Source organism: Lucilia sericata, unplaced genomic scaffold (genome assembly GCF_015586225.1).
Source record: "Lucilia sericata isolate MDLA Ls3-8-SP2 unplaced genomic scaffold, ASM1558622v1 Contig000010F_arrow, whole genome shotgun sequence".
Classification (NCBI taxonomy): domain Eukaryota; kingdom Metazoa; phylum Arthropoda; class Insecta; order Diptera; family Calliphoridae; genus Lucilia; species Lucilia sericata.
This window is the reverse complement of record NW_023994050.1, coordinates 1,177,908-1,189,065: the sequence shown is the minus strand read 5'-3', so window position 1 is coordinate 1,189,065 and position 11,158 is coordinate 1,177,908. Positions and strand designations below refer to the sequence as shown.

General features: G+C 30.1%; 1 protein-coding gene across 3 annotated transcripts in view; it reads left to right on the top strand.

Annotated features, from left to right (window-relative positions):
* The window catches only part of LOC119603704 (protein lev-9), a 54,927-nt gene continuing 43,769 nt past the window's right edge, over positions 1 to 11,158 (top strand). For all 3 annotated transcript variants that reach the window (XM_037955848.1, XM_037955838.1, XM_037955857.1), the window contains exons 1-5: positions 1 to 277; positions 4,284 to 4,556; positions 4,624 to 4,803; positions 5,289 to 5,480; positions 5,546 to 5,722. In XM_037955848.1, coding sequence (XP_037811776.1) covers positions 226 to 277; positions 4,284 to 4,556; positions 4,624 to 4,803; positions 5,289 to 5,480; positions 5,546 to 5,722 — 874 coding nt within the window. In that variant the 5' untranslated portion in view covers positions 1 to 225. The remainder of the gene's footprint in view (positions 278 to 4,283; positions 4,557 to 4,623; positions 4,804 to 5,288; positions 5,481 to 5,545; positions 5,723 to 11,158) is intronic.

Here is an 11,158-nt window from a genome sequence, read left to right as displayed (position 1 = left end):
CTTTGACACATATGCGCTGCATTTCTTAGTTTTCATTCAATCTGTGCAGTTGGTACGTAATTACTGCTCTTCTATTTAAATACAAAACAAAAAATAAAATTAATAATACTTTAATAAGTATTTAATTTTATAATAAGTACCAATTGAAAATGGAAAATTAACCATAATCTAAAAAAATATAGAAAAATAAATAAATTTAATAATATAAAAAACAAGAAAAACAATATGAATCGCTATTTGCTGCATATTCTGATTGTAACTATATTGTGTTACAAAGGTAAGACAAATTCAATGCTGCATAATAATCAAAAGAACATTTTAACAATTTGTTCAGTTAATTTTATATTCAAGAAGTTAATATTTAGTGCCTTAATCTTGTTGTTAAACAAATTAAAATTTTTCGCATTTTTTTATTTTCAATGAAAATTTTGTATACATTGTTATATAAGCAAACATCATCTGCGCATGTTTAAATATAAAAAAAAACAATATTTTGAAATCAGATGCAAGAAAATAAGATTATGGGAAACTGTCGTGCAAAAACAATCAGAAGGCATCTTTGAAAGTAAAATGAAGTAAAAACTACAAATAATAAATGGGTCAATGTTAGCAAGATGTTCCATTAAAGAACATCAATAAATCGTATATTAAAGCTTTGATAATGTAATTTTATTTTAGTTATTATTTTTTATTTTCGCAAGTTAGACCAATGCAGATTATTTAAAAACCCGACCATATCACAGTAAGTCGTTCCCATAGAACAAGTAGAAGCAATTCTGGCAGACAAGTTCAACTTTCTATAAGTATTCATTAGGACAAAATTATGAATATACATGTGCAATAAATTTCAAATCAATCAAATCATATTCATATGTACATATGTATTTTAAAAGTTAAAAACATGATTTTTTTTAATTATTTTCTTTAAAATTTTTCCCAAATCAAGAATTTCATCCATAAATGTTGGGTTGATATGAGCAAAAACATGTATTTGTGTCACACAAATTGTGTGTTTGTCAATGTTTAAAACAAGGGACGTTAGATATATAGTTATTCTGAGTTTATTTCGACCAGTGCATGTTATAAAGTTTAATTGGACGTATATGTACATGAAAAATTTATTTCTGCCGTTTTTACAGCATACAAATCATTCATCCTTGATTAAAACCGTTAACATGTACCTAGTTTTATGCGGTTCACAGATTTTTCCTTGCAAAAATAATTTTAAAAAGTCTTAAAAAATTTTATATATGGAATTCGTATTATTTTGTTGTAGGTTTTCTCCCTCTTTCTTCATTTTGTATGGTCCCAATTAAAAATTTAATTTTTGTTAATTTTAATATGCGATTTGTTTTTTACTTTTAAGGATTTAATTTGAACTTATGCGATAAAAAACCCATTTAGTATATTTTGTATGGAGTTAGTGTATCGTATTATGTGAATTTGGATTATATGATTTTTTGTGAAACGAATTAATCACATAAAACAAGGTCTGAGTGTATACACAAACTAAATACAACAACAATATTTAGCGATGGAAGCTATAATAATAAAAATAAATTAATTAAAAAAATAAATAAATTATGTATAGTTTAAAAAAATATTATAAAAAAATTTTTTTTTTTATTAAACGTTTTATTTATAATAGATTTTTTCTGTTGAGAACCAAACTAAGCAAATGGTCCTCGTTTTAGAGGGGTAGTAGATCGGCTTTACGAAACCTTGTTGTGGATAGGCACCACGTGAGATGTCATGCAAGTGGATTGGGATTATTATATTATTAATTCCTTTCGATACTGAAAGGGTTATAGGGCCATTAAAAATTTATTTCATTTAGAATGACCGCTGCCAGTACTTTAGTTTGATTCCAACTTTTATTTTGTGTAGCTGATTTTTCTATCAGCGTTCAAATTTACTAATATATTACTAACCACTTGCAGTAAAATACATATTTCTATTAATATAATACTAAAAATATTACACATTTACTTTGAAATTTCTAGCAGCACACATTCACAGTATTCGTTTTCTACCTGTTATACAGCAATGGAAATATATTTTTTGCCATAGCAACGCACACAGGCCATGGTTGTGTTGCTAATTTTTTCCTAGCTGCAGTATGTTGTTTTGGTTCTGCTACTGCCAGTAGCAAAATGAGCAACTGCCAGTTGCAATTTATTTTTTAAACACTTATTGGCACTACTTTTTGAACGTATTTTTTATGCAATGTATACAGTGTAAAAACTTGTTAGTAAACAGTATTATATAATACATACATACATACATACATACATACATACATACATACATACATACATACATACATACATACATACATACATACATACATACATACATACATACATACATACATACATACATACATACATACATACATACATACATAAAATCATCTTACAAAACCACTAAAACGTTATATATCCCTAAAAACAATTTGTTTATCAAAAATAGACAGCAAACACAATAACGGAAAAGGTCGAAGATCCAATTGGTAAGGTCGAAGATCCAATTGTCGTTCCCACGACAATTGGGAACGGAATCGGATCGAAACGACCCAATTCATACTCGGCCAAAGATTGTCAATCCAGCGACAGCTGTATCAACCGAAAGTTTTTCCCCAGGAATGAACTATCGGCCGCAGTCGAACTGTTACAACAACGGAAAATTTTTCAACATTCTAGAATAACAAATACAATACAACATACCAAAGAGAAGCGTGAAAACATTGGGTTAATTTCTGGTTATTAAAAAAACAAACAAAGTAAAAAAGCACAGCAAATCACAAAGAATATAAAATATAAGGAGTCGCCATATTCTAAAAAATACGATAAATTGCAACTGACAGTTGCTCATTTTGCTACCGGCAGTAGTAGAACCAACACAATTTATTTTTCTATGGCAATAGTAGTTCATCTGTTGTGTGCGTGAGCTGCTAAAACAATCAAAATATGTTTAGAACTATTTTGCGTCTGCTAAAAGAAATTGCAAACAGAACAAATATTTCTAGTAGTAAAGTGATGGAAAATTTTGAAAGTTTTATATTTATTGCATAGTCGTACAAAAGAAATCTTGTGCTATTGCTACATATTTAAACGCTCGATTTTATACATGAGTTGAATATATTCATCTTGGACATCAGAGATATAAATGTTAAACGTCATACGTGGTTGAGACATCCAAAGATTTGATTGGCGGAATTTATCCTGCATGTCATCATAACTATTTACGAGGAGGCAGATGTCATCTGCATATTCAAAATCTTCCAGACGCCTGTTTAAGCCTCTGGCAGTGAATAGAGCACGTAACATCCATCTAATACAATCTTGAAAAGCATTGGAGAGAAAACGCATCCTTGTCTAACGCCGGCTTTGACATCGATTGTGAGGCTGACACGTCAATCGTGTAGAATACGGCAATTTGCGTTCGCATACAGTGTCTTTATATTATTAATAATCTACTCCAGGGTTCCTTTACAAGCTAATGCATCCCATATTGCGGTGTGCGATAAAGTATCAAAGGCTTTTTCGAAATCTGTAAAATGCAAGTATAATGGAGAACGCCATTCTATAGATTGTTCAATTACAATTCGTAGGCTGTTTACATTGTCTATACAGGATCTTTGTGGACGGAAACCATCTTGTTCATTTCGTAAAACTAGATAAATGCTCAAATTAGACTTTTTTGATTATCTATCTGACCAATTACTTTCTTCATCATGTTTATCAATGTAATACCGCGCCAGTTTTTACCCTTGGTCCTATCTACGTTTTTGTCACGTTCATAATTACTCCTTGCTTCAGCGAATCAGTAATTTCACCATCTTCCCAGAATTTTCCTTAGGTTTTATAAAGGAGTTTGGCACTGATTTCCGGAGAAGCCATATTGACTTTATAATTTAGCAATGTATTCCCATATTTTCAAGAATTCTTCCTACTTCTACATACATACATACATACATACACACATACATACACATACATACATACACACACACATACATACATACATACATACATACATACATACATACATACATACATACATACATACATACATACATACATACATACATACATACATACATACATACCAACATTTTTAAAATATGTACACCAAGATGTATGATTATTCGCCACAGCAAAGAGTAAAATTATTATTTATTTTAATTTCACTTGATGATCTTACATATACATACATATATTTCTTTTATAACTTGTACATATCTCAAAATTTATTTATATGACTTTTTTGCGTATTTTTAGTTTTATCTGTTCCAGTTACCCCAACGGAAATTCCGCAGGATGATGAAGACGATGATTGGGATGATGATGATGAATCATCTGAAGCTGATGATGACGGCCGCGTTTACAAAAATCCGCGTAATTCACCATCGTCCGATTGTCCACGGGATGAAGAGCAGGCTACTTTACTTGGACAGAAATGTTTAAGGAAATGCTCATCCGATGAAGATTGTAAAAGCAAGAAAAAGAAATGCTTATGCGATGGAGTATGTGGCATGTCATGCATTAAACCAGGTAAGTATAGCATTTAGTTGATCTACAAAATTATGTAATTAAATTCTATATTTTCACGTATCTGCAGACAGAGAATGTCCAGAACTTGCTCAGCCAACATTGGGTCAAGTTACAGTTGGAGGTAAACATTTTGGTGCCCGGGCGTCTTATTCCTGTCCCCATGGTTATCATGTGGTGGGACTTCAAAGCCGTCTATGTCAAGCAGATGGTAACTGGGCGGGTGCGGAGCCAGCCTGCAAACAAAATAGTACGTATACACACAATTAACTTATTTTGTCTCGAAGCTTGCAGTAAAAACGCTGACAATGCTTATTTTGATTTTCATTTACAAAATCTATCTGTAATAAATTATTTCCAAAGGAAATTTTGTTTTAAATATTTTTTTATTTATATATTTGAATTATTCAAAAAATAATTAACGTTTCTTAAAACAGTCACGCCAAGACAATTCCGAATAGGTACATAATTAAATAAAATATATTAAACAAAAAAATCTTATGAGATTGAAAAATTAAAAAAAAAAAAACATTATTCGATTTTCATTAGTATATTTATTAAGGTATTAGCAATAGAACTAAATTAATTTTTCTTTTGTCATTAAACTAATTTTATTAAATTATTCCGTTTTGGCTTTGGGCGACTGTTTAAAAAATTTAGGTCCCTATACTTAAATACAGCAGTTTCTTACTATTTCCGCATTATTAATAATAATATTTATTTATTCGTGTTTAGTATATTGTTTGAAACCACCACAAATTGAACATGCCCGCAATTCGGCACTCCCTGAACAGGAGACATTTGATCTTGATTCAACCGTACAATACCATTGTCACACTGGCTACGTAACAAATGGTTTTCCACGTGCCAAATGTCTAGCAATTGATGGTCAGGCGAGTTGGTATGGTCCCGATATACAATGCGAACGTATGTTTTGTAATTGATATACGTTACTCTTAACCATCCAAGCCAATATCGCATATTTTTTACAGCTCGTTCTTGTGGCCAGCCTCCCGACCCGGCTAACGGTTGGCATTCGGGAGAATGTTATACCTATGGTTGTAAAATCACGTACAATTGTGGCACTGGATATGAGTTAGTTGGAAAACATGAACGTACATGTCAATCGGATGGATCCTGGACCCCAAAGGAACTGCCAACATGTGTCTGTAAGTAATTATATAAAATAAAACAAGCTCATATTGTATATATTGGCATTTTCCAACTGCAGTATAAATTTTATTTTAACAAATCCATAAAGAACATACTAATTAGTGCGTCACACACATGTACAAAAAATGTCAGCAATCATAATCTTTAAAAAAGGTTGCAAGGAGCTTCAAATATTTATGTTAACATTTTATAACAAGGAAATAGTTGTTTTTCTATAGAAATTTCGATAGCTAGATGAAAATTGGCATATATCTTTTCCTTCATTATTAAAATATGGTTTAAAGTCATCATAAATATCGTGTGCGCTTAGCTAGATATTAAAAGTCAAAGGTTATACATTTGTAGTTTATATCCAAAAATTGAGAGAGAGATTCTTAGACAGCACAGCTAATGAAAGGCAAATTAACACGAAATTTTCGTTAGTGTTACAAATGTTGAAACTTGTAAATATCATTAAAAAATGTATTACACTATAGGTCGATATGATACACAGAAAATATCTTAATCCAAGATAGGTTAGGTTGATAGGAGAATGTATCTACATCAAATCCGAAGATATACAACTAGGCCACTATCGGGCCTATGTTTGTTGGTAAAAACAAAAGTCTTATATAGTATTCACTGAATTTATTATCATCTGATCGTAATTTTCGTCCTGGACGTAATTTTAAGAATTTTCCATTCAACGATCGTTAGGGATGTTTTATCTGGAATAATATCACTCCCAAGATATTTGGATCTAATTTCGGCGAAAGTTTCACAATGGCAATGAAAGTGCTCCTGAGTTCCACTGTCCTCTCTACATGCTCTACATTCGTCTGAATCCTTACTTCCAATTTTGTATAGTTTTTTTTTTTGGACGTACTATCATAGTAATCTATGACTTGCTCTTTTTGAGGAGGCTTCTCGTTAAGATCACCCCATAGGATCTATGTGATTTTACCCAACGTTTCATTATTCCAAGAGGCCTTATGGGTTTCTCCCACCTATATTCTGCCCTCGTTGCTAGAGGTTAATTACCTCTTGCTCCCTTCGCTTTAAAGCTATTACATTCGCTTTTACGTTGCCGACTACTCTCGAGTGAACTGGTACCCATATGATGTAAACCTTACCTGTGGGAGGGTATTCGGATAGAGCCTTTTTTACAATCCAATACGGTCTTAGATTTAACTTTATCAAAAGATGGATTGGAATACAAGATAGAATTGGTCTAATTACAATTTTATAAAGCCAAAGTGTCATAGTAATGGTTCTCCTTCATAACGCCTTGTTGATCCTATCGTATATATGTATGTATGATGCCTCCATTTTAATTTCCGGTATTCTTCAGCTCTTCTACACAAGCAATTTAGATCCTTTCCCCTTAAAAGTATTATGACGTTAACCCAAGGTAAAGGTGACTAAATTCCTTAGCAAATAGTTCATCCAGTTACAGAGCACCCGGTCAACATAAAGCTGGATGAAGAATAAGATAAGAGTGTCAGTGTGCACGTTATTATAGGCGCCTTCGATGTAGGGAAACTAGACCCGCTTGCATCTGCAAAAGTTCCGGGAAATGTTATCGTCCTACAGCTTTATAGGGTACAAGGCTCTAGATTGCCTCCATAACTATACCAGATGTAATAACTAGTTCTGTGTTAGCCTCTCCTTCCACCAATATCGGTTCATCTATGATACTCGATATACCATGTGGGAAATAAGAGTTCATTAGGAGTTTCATTGTCTCCTCCATATCCGCCATAGATTCCGCTTGGATATGAGTTTTGTTCACAGAAAAGTTTCCAGGGGTCTCGTTTGTCTTTTCGATCGATTTTCTTATATTCATGAAGTCTACTAGGATACTCATTCTAGTATACTGCAGTCTTTTTACGCCGTGTCCAGTTAAATAGTTTGCAAAGAGTCTTCCCAAGATTCCGGATCTCCTCTGTTACCCAGGGGTTCTGCTGGGCAGATCTCCGCTCTCGCAGAGGGCAGCTTTCCTCGAACGATTCAATCTGGATCCTTGTGAACGTTTTTTCTTTGGCGTCTTTATTCTCTTTATTTCGAATTTGAAACTCCAAAGATACACACATACATATGTATAGGAAATTTGATTCTTTATAAAAATTATAATAACATATAAACACGTAAGATGCATAATAATCTATGACCTACAACATCTCGCTTAGCGCACACGTAATCAATGGTGATTTTTAGTAACATAATAGAGATCTCAAGACGAAGCCCTGAGCAAACATGTATTTAGCAATTTAAAATTTCACAGTTTGCTATTTTTCCGACAAAGTTTTACTGTATTTTAAAATGGAAAAAAATTTATTTGTTAAAAAATTTTTTGTAATGAATGTGCTGTTTCTAAATACCGATCGAGCAGTTTGAGCACAAATTTTACTTGTATTTTGTTATTGTAACAAAAACAAAATACAAGTAAAATTTTAACTCAAACTACTCACACGTTATCTAGAAACAACACAGAAATTTTTAAATACAGGAGATTCTAATTTGTTTCTTTTAAATTTTAAAATGTTCAGTTAAATATTTATCAGAATTAGGGCCACATTCTCATTCTCCGGTTATCGTTTAACCGGTAGATATTCTGCCGGTTAAAATAATTTTTGTATGAAGACATTGAGAAAATGGGGGTTAGACTGTTAAAAAGTAGGAGACTATCTTATTCCTGTATATTTCTCCGATATGATAAATATAGAATTCAGGTGCTTTGTATTCTTAGTTTGACAAAAAACCTATGATGGGGGCAGCTAATAGTAAGATATCACAATGGTGAATAGTATATAAGATTCGGCACAGCCGAATATAGACCTTTTACTTGTTATTGCCAAAATTACAGTAGTAAATAATTTAATATTATATAGAATTAAAAAAATTAAATAAATTAAAATTTTATAGCAGTAAACTCTTATAAATTAAAAAAAATATATACATATGAAAAAAATTTAAAAAATATATATACAAGGTGGCGCAAAAGTAATCCTCCTATCAGAAAATGCTATAAATTTTGCGATTGCCCCTAATGTCAGTTCTGTTTTGACATTTGTGTAGTAAACACATGCGAAATACACGTTAAGAAACAATGTTACGCAATGTTATTATCAATTTGAATAATAAAACTTATATTTGTGTTGCATATCTAACGTTGATATTTTACTTCAGCAAAGAGAGATTTCGTAAATTTTTGTTTTTACGAAAAAAATTCTATTTCTGTCAGTTTTTATCTGAAACCTTTCAAAGTATAAATATGGACTTAAATAAAAAAATATTTAAAAAATATATTTTCAAATAAAGTGTGGGTCAAAAATCATCTTGAATTGTAAAAAAATAAAAAAAATATAAAAATTTGTATTTAGATATAAATATTTTACACATTTTCGTAAAAGATATAAAAGTGTGTATACTTTTTAAAAAAGACAAAGGAAACTCTTTTCAAAACTGTTGAAAAATATTAAATCGGTTAAGAAAATTTAGAGATATATATATTTTTTTTGGTCTGTCTAGTCAACAAAAAACGTTTTTTTTTTCAATATCTTCCGATTTTTAGGGTATATTGAAGATTTTAAAAATGGTACTGTAATCTACTCTACTAGACCTACCAACTTCACTAGGTCTCGCGATGAGTGTATTGATTTTTTGTAATTTTGTCACACCGTGTAATTGATGATATCAATTATCAAATTTGTAAAAAAAAATTAAAAAATACTTTTTCTTTTTCAATAATTAATCAGAACAAGTAATATCAATAATTGAGACAAAATTTAAAATTGATTATTTCATTAATTGTATAAATTAAATATTTAATAAAAATAAAATATTTTATTTTTATTAATTATGAATTAAACTGTTTGGTAGAAAATGTATTAAAAATCAATTAAGTTAATGATTTAAACAATCAAATTATTAATTGATTACTTACAATATTAAAAGAATACTTGACCTTTAACAATGCGTTGAGTATTTACAAAAAATATCACTTTATTATCACATTTTAACATATGTATAGTGTTTTATAAATTGTCAAGAAACTTGATTATATGCCAAAAATCTTATTTACTATTTAAGAATTACAAACATTTATAGCAAAGAAATCAAAATGAAATATTTAAAAAAAAAAACTAAAAAGGAAAACTCGGCCAGAAATTTTTTCAATCAACTAAAAAATTAATTGAATCAATTAAAAATTTAATCAAATTTGTAAACATAGGTTTTAAACAACGACAGAATTAGACAATTAAAAAATTAAGAACGAGGAAAACATGTCAATTTAAAATAAAGTTCCGATATTTTATTCTGTGTACATACTCTAAAGCTTTGTTGAAGCATTGGATACTTTAGATAAAAAAGGATAAAAAAGTTTCCGCGGCAAATGCTTTAAAGTATTTTTAATATGTGTCCTTATTAGACCCATGAGAAAAAAATTTAGGACCCAAACATGTAAATTATACAAATAAAAATTAATGCAAATATGTTTGCGAATGGTTTTTTTGCACGCTTTAAATATATTTAATAGCCCGAAAGGAATCTATTTTTTACAAACTAAAAAAAAATATTTTTTTTTTTTTTTGTTTATAAAATGTTTATATATAAAATATGTGCAAAATATTTTAAGAATCCTTTCAGAGTATAAACTTGAATGTAGTAATATTTTTCAATATTTTTAAATACGATTTTTTGCAACTATGTTGGCTTGAGAATTCTACTAATACATTCTTAGAGTTAGGTACCGACTGACAGTAGACTTAGGTACACCGTTTCATTTCTTATTTATTGTTTGTCCAAAGATATAATTCATATGTAGCTAAACCTCTAAAAAAATTCAGATACAATTTGTATTAATAGCATTTCGATTAAATTATTACCCGAAATACTTGAATATCAACTCACAGGTGCCGCAAAACTATGAGGGGAATTGAATTATTAGGTACCAAGGACTATTTTTTGTACTTCTTCGTTTTTTAACTGTTATTTTTTGAGTTCTCTATTATAATTAACACAGGAATTAAGCATGTAGATACTGGAATAAATGCTAGCATATAAAAGGACTTTTTGTATAATTTTCGTTCCTCAATGAATGAATTTTCTATAATATTGAACCTAAAAACATAAAATTAAACAATCAGAGCCCAAGTGAATGAAAATCTGTAGGAGAGAATTTTAGTACTTTTTCCTTTATCAACTGGTGCTTTTTTGTTTTTATACAATATTGAATCTAGATACATTTGTATAATCAGACATATACGATCCTGATTGAATGAAAATCTATAAAAGGTGATTTTCATAAAAGGAGTATTCGTATCAGCACATTCATTTGTAAACTTTCTTCTAGAGACATTTGCGTAACTCAAACCAATTTTAACCAATTTTGTATTATTCAATTATATTTTTGAAAAAGTAAGATGTTGGCCATATTGCTGTGTGAATAA